The 25175-nt window shown below is 41.4% G+C and overlaps 1 protein-coding gene across 17 annotated transcripts in view; it reads left to right on the forward strand.

The window, feature by feature from the left end:
• Nucleotides 1-25175, forward strand: part of epb41a (erythrocyte membrane protein band 4.1a) — a 76503-nt gene that overhangs the window by 38618 nt on the left and 12710 nt on the right. For 2 of the 17 annotated variants that reach the window (XM_032536222.1, XM_032536205.1), the window contains exons 9-17: nt 1516-1668; nt 1788-1885; nt 2001-2176; nt 3711-3958; nt 5926-6003; nt 7851-7898; nt 11668-11730; nt 11844-11891; nt 14723-14893. In XM_032536222.1, coding sequence (XP_032392113.1) covers nt 1516-1668; nt 1788-1885; nt 2001-2176; nt 3711-3958; nt 5926-6003; nt 7851-7898; nt 11668-11730; nt 11844-11891; nt 14723-14893 — 1083 coding nt within the window. Of the gene's footprint in view, nt 1-1515; nt 1669-1787; nt 1886-2000; nt 2177-3710; nt 3959-5925; nt 6004-7850; nt 7899-11667; nt 11731-11843; nt 11892-14722; nt 14894-19210; nt 20089-25175 lie in introns of those variants that run through there. The other 15 variants (XM_032536206.1, XM_032536210.1, XM_032536207.1 and 12 more) reach the window with 15 other exon arrangements.

Below are 25175 nucleotides of genomic sequence, written 5' to 3' on the forward strand. Positions count from 1 at the left end.
CGACTCCATGTACATAATCAGTTATTTTAGCATGGTAAAACACACTTCCTTCAATGTGGACAGAAACAAAAGCCGTCTTGGTTTGTCTTTCCACTGTTCCTGGGTCCTGCTGGACCTGGGCGAGAGACGTGACCCGTGGCCAGATCATTATAGTTCATAAAAATGCAACGCAGTGACGATACAGACATTTCATACACACAACGTGTGTAACTCTGCTGACCCGCCATTTGATCTGTGCTGGACCCATTCATAATGAGTCGGCTTTTAAAAATACATCATAGTCTATTTCAGATAGCTAATTTTCATTTACATGTGTTGCAGCTCTATCTATATACAACTTAAGACAGAAGAATGTAGCATAATATGGATGTGGAAGCAGTTATAAATAGCCTATGTGACTATAAAATTAGTTTTGGTTAAAAACAAATAATCGTGATAATTAATCGTGATCTCAATATTAATCTAAATAATCGTGATTATCATTTGGGCCATAATCGTGCAGCCCTATATGCTACTGCCTTTCACTTTGTTAAATCCAAAATCCAAAAATAGTGCATCCAAAGTTTAGTCCCTCAATACACAAAACATGTAAGACACAGAACAGACGAGACAATGACACAAAAAGGATAAAAATAGGTCTGTGATCAAGATTTGACACAAAAGAATAGCTGCCCATAGTTACCTGGTTGCAACCGCAACTGATTCCACTTAATTGACTTTAAAATAAACACATTTCTTGTCTACAAAAATCCGGAAATAAAAAGAACAACATAGCAAGCACATTGGAAAGGAAACTCTAACCTAGTAGTGTCCTAACTATCCTATCGAACGTAGGCTATATTAAACAGATAATGCAGGAAGAAATCCAGATCCTTGACTCGTGCAGAATTCATGGTTTTTTAGATTGTCTACATCAGATTGGAAAGAGCCGAGGCTTGCAGTCAGAGATGCTAGCTGGGCATGAATAGCAGTTAGCTTCTCACCGTTGCCGATCCCCACCTGTTGAATCTGAGACTGAATCTGAGAAAAGCGTTGTTTGAGGTAGATTTTCTGTTTCTCCAGTAATGCATCTGCAGTGGCGTCCGTATCGCCGCGTTGTTGTTTTGTTTTTGTTTGCCATTCTACTTTAAATGACTCTACAAAGTGATAGCATATCGGAGTTGGAACCATATAACACAACTATTTGGCAAAATTGGGCCAGGAGCTATACGTCAAGCCACGATCTCTGTCGAGCCGATCACATGACTCATGCAAAACAGACAGAAAAGTTTAAAAGGGACAGTAGCCATGGTGTGTTGATCCAGGAAGGAAACGTGATAAAACTGTTGCTTTCTGATGTTTACCTGTGATGCCATGTGTTGTTCTTCAGACAACGCTGTCCACTACCAGGATCAAATCCTCCAACAGTCTGAAGCACAGATTAATGAATTTATCGTTGTCATTCATTTCCTAAAAGCTTTTTGCTTTGTGACGTGTGCCTATCCTATGGATTGTTAATGGACATCTTTCTGCCAGGATCTGGAAGGTGTTGACATCATGTTGGGGGTTTGCTCCAGTGGTCTGATGGTTTACAAAGACAAGCTGAGGATCAACCGTTTCCCCTGGCCCAAAGTCCTCAAGGTCTCATATAAACGCAGCAGCTTCTTCATCAAAATCCGACCGTCCGAGGTACAGCATGTTCTCATATTACCTGTAAAATCTGTAGCCTCGCCCCAACCATGAAGGGAATTATACAGCTCATTTCATCAGTCATCTTCCTAGCAGGTCTGTGTTTCTCGTTTCAACAGGTGGAACAATATGAGAGTGCCATTGGCTTCAAACTACCCAATTACAAGGCAGCCAAGAAGCTGTGGAAGGTGTGTGTGGAGCATCACACCTTCTTCAGGTAGGTTTTGTTTGTTCTTATGGCTGTGCAGTGTTTGAGTTAAAGGAACTGAATGTGCTTACTGTCTGATCCAGAGTCAGCTCAGAAGATCAGTCTCAGTGATCTGTGTCCGTAGGCTGACCTCCACCGAGATGGTCACCACTCCCCGGAAGTTCCTGGCGTTGGGCTCCAAGTTCCGCTACAGCGGCCGGACTCAGGCTCAGAGCAGACAGGCCAGCTCTCTGATCGACCGACCGGCTCCTCTGTTCCAGCGCTCGTCCAGCAAGAGGAACTCCCGCAGCCTGGATGGAGGTACACTGTTCCGCCTGCTGTCGGTGCAGGTGTTGTCCTATGACATTATGGCTACCCCCTGGATCTTGTATTCTTCTAAACCCCGTTCAATCTTGGGATTTAACAATTATAGATTTTGTTGGTAGGATTATACTCTAAAAAAGAATCACGGTTTTACGATTATCACAATTATTATACATTAATCCATTTCACTACTAATTTACGAAATGATAACATGAACCCTCTAGATTTTATTGTGTTATTTATTGCAGTCTTTTGAAACAGAAATAACTCGGTAGTTTTGAAAATTATATGATCAATCATTAACCTTTTTATTTAAATTTATCTGAAAAGATTAGAGACTAGAGTCACACCACAAACAAAGGCCCAGTTGGCAGCAGTGCTGTCTTTTAGGCCCTCAAAAAGCTAGAAACGGCCCTGATAGTTGGTGTATCTAAAAGTTGGAGGAACTACTAGACAAGATCCACCTGTCACAGGGAGACAGAACATTTTAGTGGTTTTGGAACTGTGACTTTTTCAGACACTACAAAAAGCCACAAGGTGGAGCCTGTTGTCCTGGAAAAAGCAACTCATAGTTGCTTGACGATGGTTCTAATGAGTTCAATTTAATATACAGATCGGACGTTAAATTAAAAATAGATTTGTAAGTCATAGCAGCACCCCCTGTTCACCCTATTCCCCACCCAGCTCGAGCCACATGGCTGTTAGTATAATCAGGTGGGGAAGCTTCAGTTAAGAAATCATTTGGTTTAAGCCATATTTCCCATAAAGCAGTCATATCCAGGCTATGTTGGAGAATAGAGCCCGACCGCTATATTGGCGGGCCGATATTAGGCATTTCCCGATCCACCGGTATAGGCATTTATAATGGCTGGTTTAAAAAATTTAAAAATAAATCTTCTTGGCGCACTATTGGCGGGTTTAACACGATGACAGTAGAGAAGCGACCAAGCAGCTTTTTGTTTACATTCAACAAGGCAGCCACTGAAGCACAGCAATCCGTTGATGCCACTGACGTTGCTACGTTGTCGAATCTTTGGTCTGATTGGTTGATGGACCATCCAATTCCTTACAGAGTCATTTGAACTATGCCTCTTGTGCAGTAGAAAATACAAGGCAGACTCCCCAGACTAATGTTCAATCTTAAAAAAAAGATTGAGCTTGGTCTGGTGACCACCAGACTACATGCATTATTATAATGTAAAACAAAGTAAAGGATTCATTTATTCATTCATTCATTCTCAAAGCCCATCTAGCCTGGTAAGTCTCAGGGTCCACCATACACGTGCTGGAATCGGTCTCACTGGGCCACATGGCCAACAGCAGTGAGAAGTGCTGATTAGTGTCTGAAAATAACTTCATGCACATGATTAGTTCTTAATGTTTGGAAGTGAATGAAACTTGATGACATCTTAAGACAGCATCAGACAGCATGCAGAGATCTGCAGGAAGTTCAGGGAGGGCATGCTGGGAAATGAGCCTAACACACTTATGGGTCAGAGTTAACATTTGTATTTTTCTCTATCCACTCCAGCCATGGCATCCACTCCCGACAATAAATCCACTCGTCCGGTCAGCGCTCCTGTTATGTGTGCGGTGTCTCCGGGGGAGGGTAGTCCCTCGCCGCTGCAGCCCGCCCCGCCACGCTCTGACCACCATGATGGCTCCACAGCCAAAGGCCGGCGCTCTGCAGACAGGAAGGGAGCGGGGAAGGCGGAGGGTCAGCCACTAGAACACACCAAGAGCCACAGCCCCAGACCAGAGGCCACTCCAGACATCAAGGTAGGGGACACACGCCTGTACGCCAGCACATGGGCTTTAGGTGCCATCAAGTTTTCACTCTGTACATTATTGAACCCCTGAAGTCAGTGATCACCAACATAGAAGACGGTATTATTAAAAAAATAAAATCCGACTGGTCAAATTATTCCATGCAAATATATACAATTGTCCTATGTATGCTGACTGTATGGGTGCCATACGTTTACAGTAAAATGTAAGGACTGTGCCTGGCCCCATGGGAGTGACTGAGTTTGACTTTGAAGGTGCTGCAAGAAGGAAGGCCAAGGGGTTTTGCATGTGTGAAGTGAGGCTACTGTTAACGCAAATGTAATTTGCCTAAAAAATGACTTCTTCCTGACCACCAGAGGCAGTGCGTAACACAGTAGTTGTCACCCGTCCTGCATAGGTCAAATATTTAATATCAACAGTGTCACCTGTGATTTGATATTTTGAAAGACTCTTGGCTATTATCCCTGTAATGTCGTGGTTGGAGCTATGGTTTCATGCTCTGAAGGCTGCGATTACCATCAAGACTACACTGACTCAACTGGAACACCAAAGCGCATTTAACAGTAACCGCAGCCATTGTGACGTCGAAATGACGTAGACGTAAAATGGCGTATTTATAGAGTGCGAGCAGAGGTCGCAAACTACCCTTTTTTTTTTCAGTGGTGCGCAACAAAGCGGAATCAGGAACAATGAAAAGCTCCTGGGCAACTGGATGCCAGTAACTGTAAGTCTCTCTTGTAACCTTACTGGGTTAAGATGAGTTCTTTTATGGTGAATGAAAGGCTTGATCCGATGAAGTAGGTCATCGAATAAAAAATCAAAGCATTGATGTCATCGCTGCTGCTGTTTATCTTTTTTTTCTTCTTCTAGTCCCTAGAAAGAGCAAAGTCAGTAGACTTTCCTCATTAGCGCCACCTTAGTTTAGGAGAAGACTGCAACTAGTGTTGCGAGCACCAGCACGGGTATATATAGGTACAGCGATCACATTATGTCCCATTTGCGCGTGCCTTTGCTGCGGCTACTGTATAATGCCCTTACTTATTTGCTTTCTGTTAGTTTTAAAGTAAGTTCAATGTGAGGTGGAAATGTTAGCGCCTACAGTGAAAACATTAGACGGCGCAAGCTATTTATGAAATTATGTATTTTTTCCCTCAGTGGTAGACAACCTCTTTATAGTAAGTCCATGTCTCCCTGATGATTGCTTTCACTGTTAAAGCGTTTTAATTTCTTAGTTTTGAATCCAGAGCAGATGCTCTCCACTGTGTGTATTTGCTGGTGGGTAAACTTCCTATGTTGCGATTGTCGCTCCACATCGTTTGCTCGCTCATTCTGTCAGTGTAGCAAGTGTCAGTACTATTCACCTGTGTCTGATTACTGAAGCAGCTGATTGGATTGGAGTGTTGCTCACCCTGTTAGGCAGTTGGCTGTTCTCTGTTACGAAGGAGTGCTTTCTCTCCTCATTAACCTGTTGTCTTTGAAGAGAGAAACAATTGAGAAATAAAAGAAAAACAGAAGGATTAAAACATACAAATACATAAAAGAGCACAATTATTCATTTCACAACAAGCAGCCACTGCACTGGATTGGGCTGCATGGAAGCCTCTGATGGTCATCCAGAATTCATAGAACCATAGTTGCATAATATAACTCTCGCTTCATTTCTACAGGTTTTTAACATTGCCTCTCTTTTTAGCAAGTTACAGCTAATGGCTGATCTCAAAGCAAGTTTTCCACATTTTGTTAAATGCAATCGTTTCATTCTTTGGAAAAGAATGTTAAAATAATGCTAACTATAACTATTGCTTTAAGCGTTCATATTGAGCCAGTTCCTCACTGTAGGGTATATGATGGGAGGAACATTCTGTATATGATTTAGTGTCAGTGTTAACCAAAAGGACAGCTTTTAGCCCTGGCTGTGCTAGGAATGGATCCTGATTTGTGAGCTTTGTCTGTGCTAGCAGACAGTGGCCCGAAGAGAGCGCAGACACTCGCCCTCTGTCACCACCGCCAACGGGAAGAGAGAGAAAAAGAGCCAGGTTTGTTTGCTTGATGCATGATCAGCCTGAAACCGTGTTGGAACCGCTTGGAACTAGACAAAACTAAAGCTACATTATAGTGAGCCAGAACATTTGGCAAAACAGCATGCACTGTGTCTTTGGGGGTAACAAAGGAGAAAAGAGTTTAACTCCGTAAGGTAACTGCATCAAAGAAAGCAAAATCTATGTATGATGCGTACTATAAACAATCACATAGTGGCCTTTTATTTAAGAAATGCAGAGAGAAGCAGGACCTTATCTCCCTGTGTTCTCCCCCCCCCTCCCCCCCATGTTTCCCTATGTACACGGTGCACTGACTGCTGCAATCAGCATAATGTTCATCTCCACAGCTGAGCCCTGTCACACTCACTACTCTGCTTGTTAGTTCCAGGTGCTTCTTGTTGCTGGTTTTTTGAACTCTTTGAATACCTTGTGCACAAGTTTTTCACATTAAAAGCCTTCCGGTGCCTCAAAGCGTATAATCTGTCCCTGCTCCTTAGGAGTCGGCAGTACTATGGATAACACCCTAAAGTACCCTAAATGTGATTGTACATCTTGACATCAACATAAATATTGTGATATAATACATCTTACTGGAGCAGTCAGTTCAGTTTTCAGTATTGTTCGCCGGATAAGATGTCTGTTTTTATCAAATGTAATGTGAGAAGAATCCAAGTGCAAGATCTCATTCATTAAAAATATTGTAAACATCTAATATTATTATAAATCTTTTCTGATCAGTATTAGATGAGATAAGCTGCACAGAAAGACAGAAAGGAGTTCAGGGATATAACAACATCAAAATAAAATGAAATAAGAACAGATAACATACTTTAGAAAGTATAACATATGAACATAGTACAGTATACAGAACTGTTGGGATAAAAGTATCTATTTAACACCAGTCAAAAGAAGGGCAAAGTAGAAGTGAATGAAATTCATTGGTGAATTCACACTGTGGTTCATCTAAAAAGACAAATGCTAAAATGATGTGGAAATGTCCATTATGGTGACTTTATCATTAGCAGTCTTAGTACATATAATAGCTCATTTTCTTCTGAGGAACCCGCCTTCATATGTTCCCGTTCACTCATTAATGTATGCTATACAACTGGAAATGTTTTTCCATGAATATCAGTTTTTGACTATAACTGATCTATTTTTTTCCTTCAATATAGTTGAGATGATGAAGTCCTATATGTTCCATCAGTTGTCCATAGTGTCAAGTGAAGTCTATGACGTGTTTTTATTTTTTACTGTTTAACCCTTGTGTTGTCTTCCCGTCGAAATTGAAAATCATCTTCTATTGACGCTTTTTATCGATATTTTAACTTTTTCTTACTATTTTGTCCCTTTTTTTAATGTTTGTCACTTTTTTTGAGGTTTAACACTACGTAACAATAACTTATTAACTTTAGTTTTACAATTATTTTTTGGAATTTAATGTCAATAAACTTAATTTTTAGGAAATTATAGTTAGAGTTATAACATAGAGTTAGAAAAACAGAAATTAGGAATAATTTACACTAAAATTAAAGGAAAGTATGTTGATGGGTAATCACGGACTTTTACTCAATACTATTTCAAAACCACGTCAATTTGTTTTTCAAATGCTATCAAATTTAATAAGACGATGACAGAAGATGAAAGTAGAGATTTGTACTTGCCAAAGAGCGTTGTGTGGAATCAATCAAGTTATTTTGGGGAATTAAAAAGAACACTGATATAGGAAAACGGGTCAATTGGACCCGAAGACAACACGAAGGTTAACAAATGCTTTGTTGCTGAGTGGACTGGGTGGGAGCCTAACAAACAGTACCTGTGTCTCTCCTGTGATGGTGGAGCAGCACTCTCCTCAGGACAGAACAAAGACGGAGATGGTGCGGGTGAGGAAGGTTAGCATCATCCTCATCTCTTCATCACTTCCACATGAAGAGACTCTTCACTTGCTCTTTCATTGCAGAATCACCCAGTGCTTTAGTCTCCTGATTGCTTTCTGGCTGTGTGTCTTTCTGTGAAGGCTTGTACGTGTCCCATCAGCTGTACAAGAGCCTGGCCAAACCACAGACAAATGAATCCATTGTGCAAGTTATTATTGTGTCACTGTCATTCCCTGCAGCTGGTTTCTCCTTCTCCCGAAGCAAACATGCAGCTATATTGTTCACAACATAGCGTTGGTAGGAGGGCGCATACATTTGGTCGGGCCACATTCTCATATGTTGGATCTCTGTCTAAGAAAAGAGCAATTTTTTTCTCCTTGAATTGGTCCGTCCAGGTATCTGCAGATGTTTCTGGTTATTGTGACCAAAAATGATTTTCTTGTGGCTTTGTGTGTGTGAGGCAGGTTGTAGCCTTGTACTGTAGGAACATAATCCAAATTGGAAAATGATAACACTAAAGCCAACACTTGATGTTTTCATGGTGCATTATAGGATTGAGCTAGCAGTATATTCCACATAGAACTCCCAGAGTTAATAAATATGTCTCTGCTGTGATCAACATCATAATGATATGAGAAGTAAGCTGTAACAGTACAAGAAAATTGCAATATTTTCAGTCAAAAGTCCTAATTTTATGCTAAACTTAGTCAAAATAAGAGGTTTATTTGAATTCCCTGTGGTGCAAAGACCGGAAGTTAGAGATTTCACAAATGGTATTTTGTCGCCATAGATTAGGATTATGGAATGAAGTCAAACGTTGGCGTCATGTTTTAGTTCCAGCAGTGCCCTGGTGCATCATGGGAGATAAACTTCACAGAGGCAATGAAAGCCATGTTTATGGCATAAGAAAATGAGACACTGAGACACTGAAACCGTTTAAGCCTGGAGACTCTGAGAAGACATTAGACACTGTCCCAGCCTGGAGACACTGAGCAGACATTACACACTGTCCCAGCCTGGAGACAATGAACAGATATTAGACACTATCCCATATTGGAGACACTGTTTCAACTCGAGACACTGAGTAGACATTAGACTGTCCCAGCCTAGAGAAGCTGTCCCAGCCTGGAGACCCTGAGGAGACATTAGACAGTGTTTCAGCCTGGAGACACTGTCCCAACCTGAAGACCCAGAGCAGACATTAGGCACTGTCCCAGCCTGGAAACAATTTTTTTAGCCTGGAGACACTGAGGAGACATTAGGCTGTACCAGCTTGGAGACACTGAGCAGACATAAGACACTGTCTAATGTCACTGTCAGACACTGTGATCTATTGTTCCTCAGATATCTAAAAGGGACAGTAGATGGACAGTAGATGTGGACAGTCAGAAAATGCACATGTAGCTTAAAGATGTCAAGAACCCCTCAACTGACAGAGATTAGACCAGGACATACCATCACAAGGTCCACCGTCTGATAAGAGTTTCACTTTAGATGATTTATTACAGAAGGTGATGAAACCCATGATAGGCACACATTCTGTCATTGTCTTACTCATAGATGGAATTATAGTTAAAGATTTAATTTAAAAAAAAAAAGATTCCTTTTTAGCTGAGGATCAAACTTTGGGAACCACTGGTCTAATGGACCCAATGTAAGCATATCATACACAGTTCTACTCTTGAAATAGAATACAACAAGCTATATTAAGTAATTATTATGTCTTTTTCTGGGGAAATTCTGACTTTATTCTCGTGACATTCTGACTTTTTTTCCCTCAACATGTCACACCTTTTCTCCCTAGCGGTAGCTATACGACTTCATGGTGTGATGAACTGAAGAGACACTGGTCCAGACAGCTGAACACATTTAGCAGCTGATGCTCTGTTCACAACGCGTTTTACCAAAAACACCACTGCAAATAACTCTGTGGGAATAAGAGACTGAGGGCCAGATGTACGTACATTTGCGAACGTAGCGCTATCAGCGCCATGGTCTACCTGAAGAAAGTGCACTCTGTGATACGTCAGCTTACGTCGTATTTGACAAACCTCCAGTTAATCGGGTAACCCTTTCTCCGCCCATTATACCGTAAATTGCACACATTTAAAAGCGCAATTGAATGGACGATGACAAAGAAATGCTGCTTGATGCGTGTTATGTTGGCATTAGTAGTGGGGAAATGTATGTGCGCTGTAGCAAAGCGTTAAGTACTATGATACAGCTGACTGCACACTGCAGTATTCCCATTGCTGATGCTATGACTGTTTGAAATGATCCTAATGCCAATATTGTATGTTTTTATGGAATGTAGCAAGGAGTTTAACAACTTCTGGAATGGAATTTGAACGCTGTGTCGGATTCAATGTCATCTTTGATTTCTTCCAGTAACTGTAATATTGCATGGCTGCTTAATCTGTAACGCTTTAGGATTGAACTGAAAAAGTGTGATCCCTAAAAAAAAAATCCTTTCAACTTGTCTCCTTGGCCTGTCTTCGCCTTGCTCGGATTACTGCTGCCATTTCACATAATCGAGGAATAAGGAAGAAACATATTCGCTTGCGGCTGGTTTACACCTGCTTTTAAGAGGCAGAGAATTTTCTCCACAAAATAGAGGCGCGCTGTCACAAGCGTTTTTTATACATACCGCTGAATACATAATTAGGTGCACTTTACGCTTCCCCTCCCATTGCTTCATGGGAAAATTGCTTTATTTTCAGCTCTCGTGACAGGCAGTCATTTTACTTTAGTGCGGCCTGTTTGTACATACCTCGCCATGCTTTTTACGCACACGTTGCGAAACAAATACGCCTGAAGTGGGCGCAAAAGCATTAGTGCATCTAGCCCTCTGGGTGAATAAGAGACCAAAGCTGAGCATTTGCAGGTTGAATTTGGATGATAAAATTAATTGTGCCATCATATTAAAATTAAGGGTGTCACAATTTATATAAACATATATATATATATATATATATATATATATATATATATATATATATCAAGGTCTATTTTTAAAGATTTTCAGAGTGTAAGATCTAAAGAAAATACAAATTATCAAAACTAATCCCGGACGTCGCAAAATCTCCACATTTCTTGCAGAAAATCCCCTTCCTTTTCCTGTGATACGCACATGCTGTCTGCAGATCCTCCTGCTCTGAAGTCATGTGACTCTCGTTAAACTAATGGTGCATTCAACTGCCCCTCTAAATAAAACTCTGCAAAACTCAAACTGATGTTGTATAGTACCATTCTGCCATTTAGTGACTCTTATTCTCACTGCTGGAAAAGTGAAAGTCGAATAGAATCATGGATTGGGAGAACCGTGACACAATTAATAGAAATGTGAAAATAATGAAGGGAAAGGGAATGTGACAACTCCTGAAGTGATAGAAGACACACACTGCAGCAGCCTGTGCATGCACAGCATGTGACTCCACTCCATCAGCGAGTGTGTGTGTGTGTGTGTGTGTGTGTGTGTGTGTGTGTGTGTGTGTGTGTGTGTGTGTGTGTGTGTGTGTGTGTGTGTGTGTGTGTGTGTGTGTGTGTGTGTGTGTGTGTGTGTGTGTGTGTGTGTGTGTGTGTGTGTGTGTGTGTGTGTGTGTCACACCTTCCCTCGCTGAGCTGGCCACACTGGGAACTGCAGCCCCTCTTCCTATTATTTTGTTTGCTTCATGCCATGGCCGGTGCTGCTCGTTGGAGTCCATTGCAAATCAATTATTCAAATGTTTGAATGAATTCTGCAATATTTCCAACCCTGCTCTTCCTTTTTCCTGATTTTCCACAGAAAAGAGCTAAGAAACTTGAGGGTGAAACTATTTATATCAGACATAGCAATTTAATGTTGGAGGTTGGTATCTTCACTCTTCACATCTCTGTTCTGGCTGTTTGCTGCATGCCGCTGTTGGTTTCTGTTTTGCTTTGACACACGTCTGTTTCTTTTCATTTCTTGCATGTTTCTAGCTTAACCCGAAACGCTTGGCATGCACTATTTTCCTCTCTGATTCGCATGCAAGTAGCTTTACTTTACATTGACATTGTTTTTGTCATTTCATGTTTTCATTTTCAAGAAACATGATTGGAAAAGGTCTTTTTTTAAGGTTTAGACTGGCACTGTAGCTTGGCCACTGGTGCTGAAACACACAACACCGCTGCTCTCCATCCTTCCCTCTTAGCTAGCAGTCTATGTCACTAGGTAAGCCCTGCCTACCCCACCTGACAGCCATGCAGAACAGCCAATAGGAAGATAGATGCTGTGACATACTAATAGACTTTCTATGATTGTAGTCAGTCCCCATTGGACTTGAGATTTGTCCTTAACCTTTTGGCGTGTTTATTTGTATTATCTGCTCTAGCTTTTCCGATGTTTTAGACACAGATATGGTAAAACTAATTGTCCAAATTTATGTGTAAACATAAATTTAATTCAAAAACATAAAATTTTCTTTAAGGAGTATCCTTAAACTCCCCGCCAAACATGTGCACCTAGTCTTCCACAAACCCAGGGGAAACTCTATATGCCCTCCATCTGTCTGTATGACATATACAAAAGCCTTATTGTCGTCAAAAACATTCTAAATTAAAAGATGAATGTAGATGTTCAAAATTTATATAAGCTATACGCAACTACGGGTTTACATAAGTCAGGGGGAATGATTTTAGAAATCAAAACAAATTTTAATTTTAACACCATCAATTTGAAGTCTCAAACCCCAAACCCTGATGACGTCATCAGGGTTACTATCTCAGATTTGATGTAGCTCCTCCGGAACCACAGACAACATCACACAGCGTTTTTTCCAGGCGTATGACTTTAAAAAGTGGTGCTTTGTAAGATATGCACAATAGTTAATGACAATAAAGAGAATGTCTTGTGTCCCAGCCACAGAGGATTTTCACTTTCACTACGTGCTCCGCTGTTCTACCTGGATGCAGCATTTTGATTTGTCAAAGCAGGAAAAGCACAGGTGTAAACAACATAAACACTGTGGCTCAGTCCCAGATCCCTGGAACAGGCTGGTCATTATGTCTCCTGTTGTGAGCAGTCAGACTGTCTGCCGTGACAAGAGACAGAGGGGATTGAAGAAGACAATATTTGTTCCTTTCCAGTCATGTATGTCTGTGATGTCACCAACAGTCTTTCTCATCGGTCCTCATGTAAATAGTTTAGTTTCATTTGATTAATGTTCTACATGAACCTAACTCCCACGCAATGTTTTTACTTTTGCATTCTGTGTGTGTGTGTGTGTGTGTGTGTGTGTGTGTGTGTGTGTGTGTGTGTGTGTGTGTGTGTGTGTGTGTGTGTGTGTGTGTGTGTGTGTGTGTGTGTGTGTGTGTGTGTGTGTGTGTGTGTGTGTGTGTGTGTGTGAGCGCGCACGCCATCCTGTGCTGGTTTAAATCATTTTAGAGAGAGGGATGACATGTAGTTGCTTCAGCTTGGAAACATGTTGGTGAATTACACCTTTTGAAGCAGCAGTAGTTGTTATATGTCAGTGAATCAAAGGGCTACATGACATGTAAAAGGGGTTATGCAATGTGATCATTAGTATTATTTTTAGCAATCTGTGCAGTGCTGCAGAGTTTTATTTTAAACTGTACTGGTCCATGTCAGCCCTCTCTTAATGTGTCTGTACGGTTTGCATCTCCAGTTCAGTCTGCCACATATTCTGTCGACATAGCACCTAAAAAAAAGTCATTGAACTGTGCAGTAGTTTGCCCACTATCACACTGCTGTTTCAGACTAAAACAACAGTCCATCAAACCCTGAAGACCAGATCAGTTTCCTGTCTGTGTACAGAGAAGTTGCTGTATCTTTCTCTGAAGCCCCACAACGGGTTTAGCTTTGCTCAGCTTCCAACAAGATTGCATCAGAGCATTCAGTCGTAGTCAGCTGTTCAATCATTAAGGAGAGCATAAGAATATAGCTATGATTCAATGAGGAAGAAGAGGAAGTCTGCACACTGAATAAAGCAAAACTTTGCCAGGTCAACATCCATTTGAATACATAATACTGACAATGTGGTAGCTGGGCCTGTTGTTGTAAGGAGATCACATGGGGCTAAATAACAATACAAGTAAACACTGGAGCCTAAACACCATATATGTAACCATCAGGACATAAATTTGTATTATTTTGGATTATATTTTAAAAGCCAAAGCCTTTTCAGTTCTAGCACTTTCTTTCTTAATTTCCAGAAATCTTTGTGAGCTTGCAGTATTCAGTGTGCGGACTGCCATGGCATGCTGCCTTTGTCCGGCTGTGCTTACCATTCACCTTCCCTGCTTTGGTTCCGACACACTTGCACTATGTAAGCAGGTTTTTCAGAGAAACATGAGGAATGAATATTTAACATATATATTTAAATTGGCCATTATAAATGCAGATACCGATAAATGGGGAAATGCCTAATATTGGCCCATTGATATATCGGCCCGCTGATCTAACGGCCCGCTGATATATCAGCGGTCGGGCTCTATCAGGACACATCCTCTGCACCTCGGCTGCTTCCATTCTGACATCATGACCCAGACGAGGGAGATTAAGAAACTCCAAACGATATGGATCACAGGAAACAGTCTGGTTTGTCTGAAAACATGTCTTCTTCCACAACCTCAGCATGTCATAATCACACATAATCATTTATAATTTTATTGAAAGAGTGGCAGATTGTCCTGGCTTCTTTTTCCAATCTGTGTCACCTTTCTTTACCCATATACTGTATATGTTTGCTTTCTATATGGTCCAATGTTATTTTCCCTCTTACTTTCTTTCACATCTGATTTAATAATCCTCATTGTCATTGTTCCCACTTCCTCTTCTGACTGTTGCATTCTGGTTGAAGGACCTGGATAAGACCCAGACCGAGATCATGCGTCACCACACTAGCGTCAGTGAGCTGAAGAGGAGTTTCATGGAGTCGGTTCCGGAGCCTCGGCCCAGTGAGTGGGACAAGCGTCTGTCCACCAACTCGCCTTTCCGCACAGTGAGCATCAACGGGCAGCTGCAACCAGCGGTGAGTCCAGGAACACACGCACGCACTGCTGATAGCATCCACAGTGTCAGGGAATCACATAGAGTCTAAACTGAAAATCACTGTGCCTGCTGGTGTGATATGCTAAGCTAGCAGCTTCCCCTGCTTCCACAGCCCTGTCCTGTCTCTGTGCTGGACACATTCTTCTCATCTGACTCATGCTAACATGCTTAAATGTCAGACTGATCCTCTTGGATTAAACGTAGTATGCTTTCCAACTAACTAGCAGCCAATTCTTCACTAATGATAGCTTTAGCTTGATTTCAAGGAAGTAAACCCACTTAGACTGAGACAGTGATTGAGTAGAAATCAGGCTCGCAGTAGATAGCTAGTAGCTAGTTAGTCTCATGCATCTTATCAAACCTGGACAGATCCCTCTGAGGGTCATGTTTTTCAAAAAAATAATTATAATTCCCATTTTTATTGCGAATGCCCTGGTAAAGATGTTCAGGGATTCAACCTGAACGGTTTAATTCTTGCACACTGATTCCTAAATGGAGCCAATCTGTACACACTGTACACGGTATATTAATTTGATTTAATAGTCTGTGCTCACAGATGTTCTCCCCTTTTTCCTTTTACAAAATAAGCCATGGGGGCCGTAGCATCTGTTTGATTTTTTTAAAAACAAATGCCTGATAATTTATCCCTGACTTGCTCAATTTGTATAATGTTAATCATAATTTAAAAAGTGAATCAATCTCTGACTTGCAAATAGAGTGCCTTCAGAGCAGTGTAGTTAAAGGATTTTTGGGGTTTTTCATCCAGCCGTGTATGTTTAAGAAAGAATGCTTGCTGATCTCTGGGACTCCTGACATTACCATCATTCCACTGATGCTTTTGCCCAAAGCCACTTACAATAGCTGTGGTTACATGGACAATATTCCTAGAGCCCCATTCAAATCCAGATTCCAACTGAACTGTAAACTGAAAGTGTTTCAAGTTTTAATAAAGTGACCAATAAGTGTTTACACGCCCTAAAGTATTTCATAACAGTTGAACTTTTTTAAATTGGTTCCACTGGCTGTGCATCTAACCCGTTCTTTTTGAGGATTGTTGAACTTTAAAATTGTTCTCCAACAACAGCCATGAACCAGTTGAGTTTTGCTCACAACATGTTTCTGTCTCTCCAGAAGCAACATCACTAATGTTCCACCCACATGGAGAAAACATTGGATTAGGCGTTTACATGGTTAATAGGCGTTAATATTTTAATATTGAACCTATATCAAAGGTTTAGAAGCACCCCTCTAAACCCTTCCAATCAGGCCAGTTACTTCCCATTCAGCTGGTTACATGAGGCATTTTGATTCTGATTGGGCTATTATTGGTTATTAGTGGAATATTGAGGTCCATGTAAACACAGATAATGAGTGCATTTAAACTTAACTCAGGAACAAGAGGTATCACCAAAGATTCCCCCAACCCATTTTGCCCAGAGCGAAGGAACCAATCAGTATTTCTGCGGTCGTAGCTGCCCTGCCCTGAGTGTACTGGAGTCGGTAGGTAGTCTGGGATCATTTGATTAAAGCCCCTCAACAAGTCAAGTTGATTTACTGACATTTGTATGTCACAGGAAAAGCACAGAGGTAAATAATCAAACAAATGACGAATTCCATTTAGCTGCATCAGTTTCAGGGTCCAGAGTTATGCATGCTGATCACTGTCACACCGTCATGGATTACTGGGACACCTGAATAGAACAGAGCCAGCGGTAATGTTATTAGTAACACCTGGGCTTTTCCTGCCAGGACAAGTCAAAATGTCTGCTAGGGCTGTACCATTAATGGAATTCAGATTGATATTGCAATGTAATAGAACACATTTTTCAAATCTTAAAAAAAATATTTTAATGCTACAAAATGTAACCCAGCGAGAGTTGGATACTTGTGGCCACGTGGACTTTAAGGCCGTGACACAATAAACTGATAATCGGTTGTCGGACAGTCTTGCGAGGTCAGTGACTCGAGTATGTTCGGTGTTAAGATGTTCAGCTGTTCAGGTGTTCAGCTGTTTAGGTGTTTAGGTGTTAAGGTGTTCAGCTGTTCAGGTGTTCAGGTGTTAAGGTGTTCAGGTGTTGAGCTGTTCAGGTGTTAAGCTGCTCAAGTGTTAAGCTGCTCAACTGTTCAGGTGTTTAGGTGTTTGGCTCTTTAGGTGTTGAGGTGTTAAGGTGTTGGGGTGGGAGCAGAGAACAGACCAGTGGTAGTTAATGTACAGCGTTGATTTCAGTCTTTGTGAATAAAGAGCAGGAGAGTTGCCGTGTCCTGGTTCCCAGCTGCTGGCTGAAGTGAACGTCCCGACCTCGGTCTGGCAGCTGCAGCAGGAACAGCCAGGCTTTGAGTTAGTGAGATCTGCCACAATACTGTAACTGACAGGAGATCAGGAAGATCATTAACAACAACAACAATAAAAACTACTACTACTACTACTACTACTACTACTACTACTACTAATAATAATAATAATAATAATAATAGAGATAAGGAAGAAGATAAAACAACATAAGGACCTTTAAAACGCAGTCACATACTAAATCTTAATTGCAATATTAGTATAAAAAAGTCACAAATAGATAATTTTCCATATTGTTCAGCCCTAACGTCTGCTCAGCAGTGAACAAGCCTTTGTGTACACAGTGCTCCGAACAGCCGTGGTGTGTGTGTGTGTTTACACAGGACCATTAAACACACATTTGTTTAAGAACAGATACTATGTGTCCATAATATCAAATTAATTGTTTAAGGTATTCAAATTCAGTTTGAACTCAATGTCTCTCCTTTAACTAGTACTTATATAATAGATGTAAATATGAGGGTCTCTCAGTTTAATTGAGTTTTAGAAGTGCACATTACCAAACTAATTAAATTCATCAAATTACCACCCAGTTATCACCACAAAGACAACTTTCTGGGCCCCTGAAGATCTGGGGCCCCTAATGGTCTGGGGCCCCTGAAGGTCTGCGGCCCTGAAGGTCTGCGGCCCTTGAGGTCTGGGGCCCCTGAAGGTATGGGGCCCCTGAAAGTCTGGGGGCCCTGAAGGTCTTGGGCCCAGGGGCAGTTGCTTACTTTGTATGGTTCAGGTCTTATCAGGAGTCACACTTCACGTTGCCACTATTTTAAATGTTAATATGTTGCATGGAAAAATATTATAGGCAAGACACACACATATGTGTAGTAATGGACATAAATATGTTGTCCATGAGAAATATGGCAGATGTCCACAATGCACTTTATCATCTAGAAGTGTCCACTGAGTGGTGCTGTTGGCTGCTGTCTCCATATCATTCCACTACTGTAGCATGACTGGAAGGGCAGTCTCAGAGATACACACACCTTTTCACACAATCTTTTTAGATGTGCTGATGTTCGAGATTGGGTGTGTGTGTGTGTGGTGTGTGTGGGTGTGTGTGTGTGTGTGTGTGTGGTGTGTGTGTGTGTGTGTGTGTGTGTGTGTGTGTGTGTGTGTGTGTGTGTGTGCTCGCGCAGGGGAGGATGTCCTCAGTACCTGCATACAGAGTGGTTGGGGGCATGTCTGAGGTAAAGCTACTGGAGTCTGGCTGCAGTCAATGGACACTGTCCAGCGTTTCTTTATGAGCAATATAAAGAATGGCACCCTGAGACTATGGCCATGGTCTTCTGTTAACAGGCAGCTCTCTAATATCACCAGATTGTGCTTGGCTGCAACCTAAAGGGTTCAGTATGCTTCAAACCAACTGCGTATAAAGGGTTGTCGGAACAATAGTGTTTATACTTGTTCTGAACGACAACACTTTGACATTCCACGGTGTAAAGCTCGCAGCCATAGAGACGGACATGAGGTGGTGTTCATATCAATGGGGACAAGGGCGCACACTTTGGGACAGTCTGGCTTTCATGTGCTTGGCTGTTCACATGAAATTAACGGAAATAGTTACAACAATTGGAAAACATTGGAAAGTGGCAGCAGTAAACAATCTGACAGCCACTTTGTTTGAAGCATACTGGCGCCTTTGTGCTGGATCTGCCTTCGCTCTCTGAATGGCTGCTGCGAGCTTCGTCATCCTGCTTCATCTGCTGGGTTAATCTTAATAATGTATTTGCATGTCTATTGTGCCTGAGATGATTAGTGAAAGACTGAAGAGCAAAAGAACACAAGAAAACAAGCTAAAGACCAATGATTAGTAGCACTGACCCCCTCCCCCTCCTCCCCTCATCTGTCCCACCCTCCAACCCTCCCTGGATGTCTTTATGTGTTCTTCTGTGTCTCTGTCTTGTTTCTCTGCCACCTCTGTCCTCATCTTCTTTCCTTTCCCCATTAAAGTCTGGGCCTGTTTCCCCAGACAAATCCCCACCGACTCCCTCCTCTTCCCCACAGCCTCCTCCACCCTTCCCGGTGCGTTCAGACAATGACCCTGACGGTCAGAGAGGATCTCAGTCCTCTGACCTGCAAGTATTTCCCTCCGGCTCTCGGCTCTCCTCCACCCACCACTTGAAGACAGAGTTTCAATCCCAGACATTAGGTCCTGCACAATAATCACATATTCCCTTTGAATACTCAAGAATCCAGCCATAACAGCACTTTTTTGCTGAGAGCCTAAGGCACAATTTTAGTAATTTCATATTATTGCTGAATGCTAGGAATTATGATGACATACGGTATAAGATGGAAAAATAGAAATAGTCTCCATTGCATCACCACCTGTTCCCAGATTCTCCCTTAGCTCTTAGATTCTTACCTTGTGTGCAGGACTACATCCCCATCAGCCACACTGTGTCCAGTGCAGAATCAGCTTAAAAAGACTTCCTGCCATTTATGATGCTAAGATAATTCACACATTATAAAGCAGATGAAATATTGGTTTTCTTGTGGTGCTTCTTTCTTCCTTTTGGCATTTAGAAGACTTTGCAGTGCCAACATGGAATGCACTAGCTAGCATTTTCGCTGCCAGAGAATGCCTTTCCTATTTTCCACCATGGAGCAGATTTTCTGTGAGAAGTTATTGGACACTGTCCCTACCTGTCGTCATCATTTTACAAACGACAGAATCCTTCAGTGGCTGTTTTCCTTAAAGGTTTAAAGTCCCAGACAAAAAGTCAGTTAATAATCCATGTAGAAGTCACAGAAATTAAGAAGCAACATTGTTCTGTTATTGCATTGGAGAGCTAGATCGTCCTAATATTATAGAACAAAAAATAGTAGCAAAAAATGCATTTGTCTTTGACACAAAGCAGAACTTGCACAAGCAACACAGAGATTACATCTATGCTTTATTTGACATAATTTATATTATTTTATTAGAGAATTTCTCAAGGCAGCAGTTCTTGCACTATGTTGTAATGTGCGTTGTGTTGCGTTGTAGCTCAGAGGAACCATGAAGAAGATATAACATCACGCTGGCACGAAGGTTTGCTCAGAAAAACTGCTAGACTTTTACTTTCAGTCTTAAAAAAAACATGAAACAAAGAAATATAGAGAGGGAACTCTTCTTTACACTTCTTAAACTGTTCCGGTGCTGCCCTTCAAACAAAACAGTCCCAAAAACTGTCACTCACTCCACTCACACAAACAGGATTAGAGCCCGCCTCTCCAGTTCAAACTAGCCAATCAGGTCAATACTCAGGTCAGTAATCAGGTGGTGTACATCATTCACTAATTGACAGTGACAACTCTTTGCCTTTGTGAAGCGATGTAGGAAATAAAGAAAGGAAAATGAGAAGAAAAGTCCACATTTACAAAATAGCAAAAGGGTTAGGGAGGAATTAGTGCTTCCCTTTTTAAGGACAAATCCCAAAAATCCTTTTTCTTTAGTAGAAATGTAACTGTGAAAAGAAAAGAAAGTTTAGCAGTCAACTGTGACACTACATAGAAGTAAGAATCAGATGTTTTTTAGTTTGATATGGCTACAAGCCACACAGCAACCTAACCTTGTCATAATTAGGGTTGGGCATCGAGAACCAAATCCTACTTGGAACCCTTTCAAAACTTACGATTCCAGTAGAATCGTTTCTTTTTTGGAATTTTTTGGAATTGTTTAGAGATTTTGGTTTCAAAACCGATCATCGCTTCCCAGTTTAATACACGGACGTTTTGGTTTCCGAAGCAGCCAGGCGCTTTATTTTAAATTGAAAAAGCCCTGTAAAACTGCAACCCACCATTGAATCAAAATAAAAATGTCTTCTTATTTGTGAAAATAGGCACGTGACCCGTTTCAACTCCCTTCCTCAAAGAATCGAGAATCGATAAGAACCAGAATCAAAATGAAGAAACTGAATTGGAATCAGAATTGTTAAAATCCAAACGGTGCCCAACACTAGTCATAATGTGAGTTTGAGCTTACTCGACTTCCCAAAGCAATCAGACGGAGTAACTGCATCGAGACGTGAATTGTCTGTTCATGTTAATGTTCTTCTTTCAGACAACATCACAAACAAGTAATTTAAAAGCTGCAGGGGATATCTTTCCAAAGCATGTCCCCTCTATGCTACACAGCCTTCAGATCCACCCTTCCCTGTCCCTTCCCTCCTCATCCCCTTCCTCCGTTCCCTCATTCTTCTTCTATCCCCTTTCCTCCTCCTCCTGTCAATTGACCATATCCCACGTGTCTGTTCATTGTTATCTGTCTCTCTTGGCCTGCTGCTGCTGCTGCTGAGCACAGCGAGGGAGGCCTACTCTGTTTGGACACAAGGTAAGAGCATGTAGTCTGTCCCCAGCGCCAGTGGGACCCCCCCGGCTGTACACAAAGGACTGCCTTCTGGAAGAAGAGGATAGTGATGTTGATTGGGTTGATGATGATGGTGAGGATGATGAGGAGGAGGAGGAAGAACAAGCTCATGGTCACACTCTAAAGGTGGCTATCAATGTGCCAGATGAACGGAGGAGCTTGGTTAACCCATGTGAGCTGAACCCAGCCAGGCTCAAGCATTCCCGGATGTCTTTCTTTCTGTCAGGGCTGCTGGTGATGGCCCTGACCATGCTGTGGCTCGCCTTCATTTAAAGACAAATACATCCCTAGATTTCTGAACATTTATCCTGCAAGGTGCCCTCAGCCATCTACAGACTGCTTACTTCTACTTCTGTTTTGTTCCTCTACCTTGAACTCATTCTTTCTATCGGTTCAATGCGCAGTTTCTTTTCTTAGCCTTCATGCGCCTCAGTTCAGCCTGAAATGGCACTAATAAATTTGAGTCTTTAAAGCGAGCCTATGTAACTTTTCCTGGACAACGGTCACTGTGGCCACAGGTGGCAGTTGCTTAAGTAAGCTTCGTCCCAGCTTAGTCACGTTGCCAGGCCTATCAAGTGTTTTAGAATCATAATGGAGGCAGATATATAATTGAAAATAGTCATAGTAATTTTTGAGACAGCGGGTCCTTTACAACAGAGCAACATCCGTCTTGTCAGTTTTACCCAAAACCATCAGTTTTGCCACCTGAAATGACAGTACCAGGCAGATTTGATCCTCTCCAGCAGGCTCACTGATGAAGTGGTTCAGGTGGTGTCTTCTGCTGACTTCTTTTTGACCAATACATCCATACCTACATCCCCAACAATGTATCATGCTCAAAACCTGAAGCTACAGCTGTGTGTCATAGGCAAAAAGTCAATATCCTAAGCAAGTATTGAACCCTGTAGCAGACATAGAAACAAATGAGTAGTATTGCTGTTGTGTGGAGTAGATGTTTACCCTGACACTACAGTACAGCTTGACATGTTGTTCTAACCTAACCCTGTTCAGCTGCTTACTATAGAAAAACACACTTGGACAAGCAAGTCAAGTGCAAGTGTCAAAACCGTTCACACCGCTGCAACACTCTGCACTGATTCTGACTTTCTTCACTTCAGGACTACATTCAGTCTGTTGCTACTCCAATTTGTCACATTTTGTTCAGTACAAAACTAGCCTATACAATCACTATTTATGGGGTTCATGGCTTAGCAGCCTATTATTTTGGACAGGGTTATCAGATTATTATAGAATCTTTTTTTAGTTTTTATCAAGGAAGTAATGTACTGTCATCAGCCACCAGTGAGGGGAGCACTACTTTTGAAAATGAGTTGTTAGAGATTAATTCCTACATCTCTACAAGCTCTGGGAATGACGACTACATTTTTCCAAAATTCAACAAACAGCAAGACAGGAACAAACAGAGATCTCATTGCATCTGGGACCAGCTCACACTTTGTTTTTTTTCTCATGTAACCTATTACCCAACAAAGTGTGTGCAGATAAATGGCGCTTGTCTTCCCTCCGTGGTGCACAAAGCAGAGCAACAAAGAACTTTCTAAACACACAAAGACACAGAATTGGTATCAAATTGGCAAAATATTCCTTTAATGATATGCTACTTTCCCTAGAAAGGAACTCTAAGTCACTACTGTAAGTTTGCCAGGCATGCTAACATTAGCTGTGTATATTGGAGCAGACAGACACACTGGTTCATCTACTTCTTACCCTTTTTCTCTTGGATTTCTGCTTGGTAAACAAAAATAATTTTTTTTACACATCCTCCAGACTCTTTGAATATCAGCTATGGTTCTTCCTAGAGCCTTGAACACTTGAACGCTTCATAATGTGGACAGTCCAAAGGATAACAGACCTGCCAAACCACCAAATGCTACTGGGCATACCAGACCAAGTAAGACTGGAATAGCTTAAATTCCTAAAGCAAAGTGAATTAAGCATTTATTGCGAGGACTTGCTACTTGCAGGAAGTGATTTTTCCTCTTGCTTAAAGAAATCCGCCAAACATTTTTTCCCTGTGTTCTCGTAAATGAAACATGATTATACAACCTTCACAATTGCATTGTGCAGGAAAAGGAAAAGGTTGTTACTAATACCTTCTATTTAGTGCTTGCATTGTACATATTTTCTCCTTAGGAGTTAGCATTTCTGCAGTTGAGTAGATTTCCAGTGCCTGTACTACTGCAATGTAGTAAGTTGCATGTTCAGTTTTAAAATGTAGTATACTAAGATCTCATGTTGGACAAATGTCCAATTATAGTTATATTATGCAGCCCCCAACCCTTAGTTATGTGGCAAGGCAACAAATATCTACAGTCAGTCCGTTGACCAAAGCTCTCAGACTGTGTTAAGAATCTGTGTGCAGTTTAGTAGACTGATAAGCGTTAGCCCTGTTAATGTTGGACCAAGTATCAGCAGACAATCAGGCCAAGTGTAGGTTAATAATCCATTAGTGGAGAAAAGGAATTACTCAGGAATGCATCACAACAATTTTATACTTTAGACAAATACTGATTCTGACTTTATAACCCAGGTGATGCTGAGATGATGATACAACAATGCCAGAATGGGATACTAAAAGCAGAGTCCTTCTTTGTGTAGTCTTCCAGAGGATGACAGTGATCATCACTGGTAATTGCTTTGCTGTCTGTAGTTTAGGTAATTACTGAGCCATCAGTCTTTCAATGCTACAGATAAGAAGAAGAGCGAATTGGGAGTGCACTTCTGACATAATTCAGTTTTGAAAGGGTTTCGTGAACAGGATAATTGTTGCTTGCATGACTGTTGACGGTGTTCTTTGTTTGCCGAGCTATAATATGCAACTTTTCTCTTCGGCACAGACTGAGCTTGTTAAAATCCTGCCCAAAGACTCATGATTCAAGATTCAATATTCATGAGAGCAACATTTTTGATTATTCAGTTAATTTGAATGAAATGACTATCAACAGATCCTACTGCAGAAGCAAAGTCAACTTTGGTGATCTTTGGCATTCAAATTTGTGGTGTTTAACAATTGTACACAATCTTGACAGATCTGTAATGGAATGGAAACAGAGACAATGAGAGTCCAGAAAAGAGGAACCCATCCTATTAACTGTCTCACCCGATCCAATTTTGATTAAACCTGCTTAGAGTATTAACAGATCCAAAATAGAGAGGTTCAGAGCAAGCGTAAAACAAAAGGTCACCTTATGTTATTCACACAAATCTGACTGGATATGCAGTCTGTGGCTGTGTCAGTACACTGCTAATGTGCACTGACCACTTACTGCCGTAGTGCCCACTTTCAATGGCTAGTATTGTCCCAAAATGAACAATTATGTTAAAACACTTACCAGAAACGAGCGGGATGACCATGACAAATGCAACATGTGAACGCGGTTTTTCAGCCCGCTTTCCTGTATGCGAATGAGGAGCGTCTGGCTTGGCTCGCCGCCTCTCACAATCTGACGAAAATATTTCAACTGACCTTTGTCGATCTAAAATGAAGACAGATTCAGCAACTGTATTGCCTCAGAAACATGTTTTGGTGAATTATTTTCATAA

This window comes from Etheostoma spectabile, chromosome 14 (genome assembly GCF_008692095.1).
Source record: "Etheostoma spectabile isolate EspeVRDwgs_2016 chromosome 14, UIUC_Espe_1.0, whole genome shotgun sequence".
NCBI lineage: Eukaryota > Metazoa > Chordata > Actinopteri > Perciformes > Percidae > Etheostoma > Etheostoma spectabile.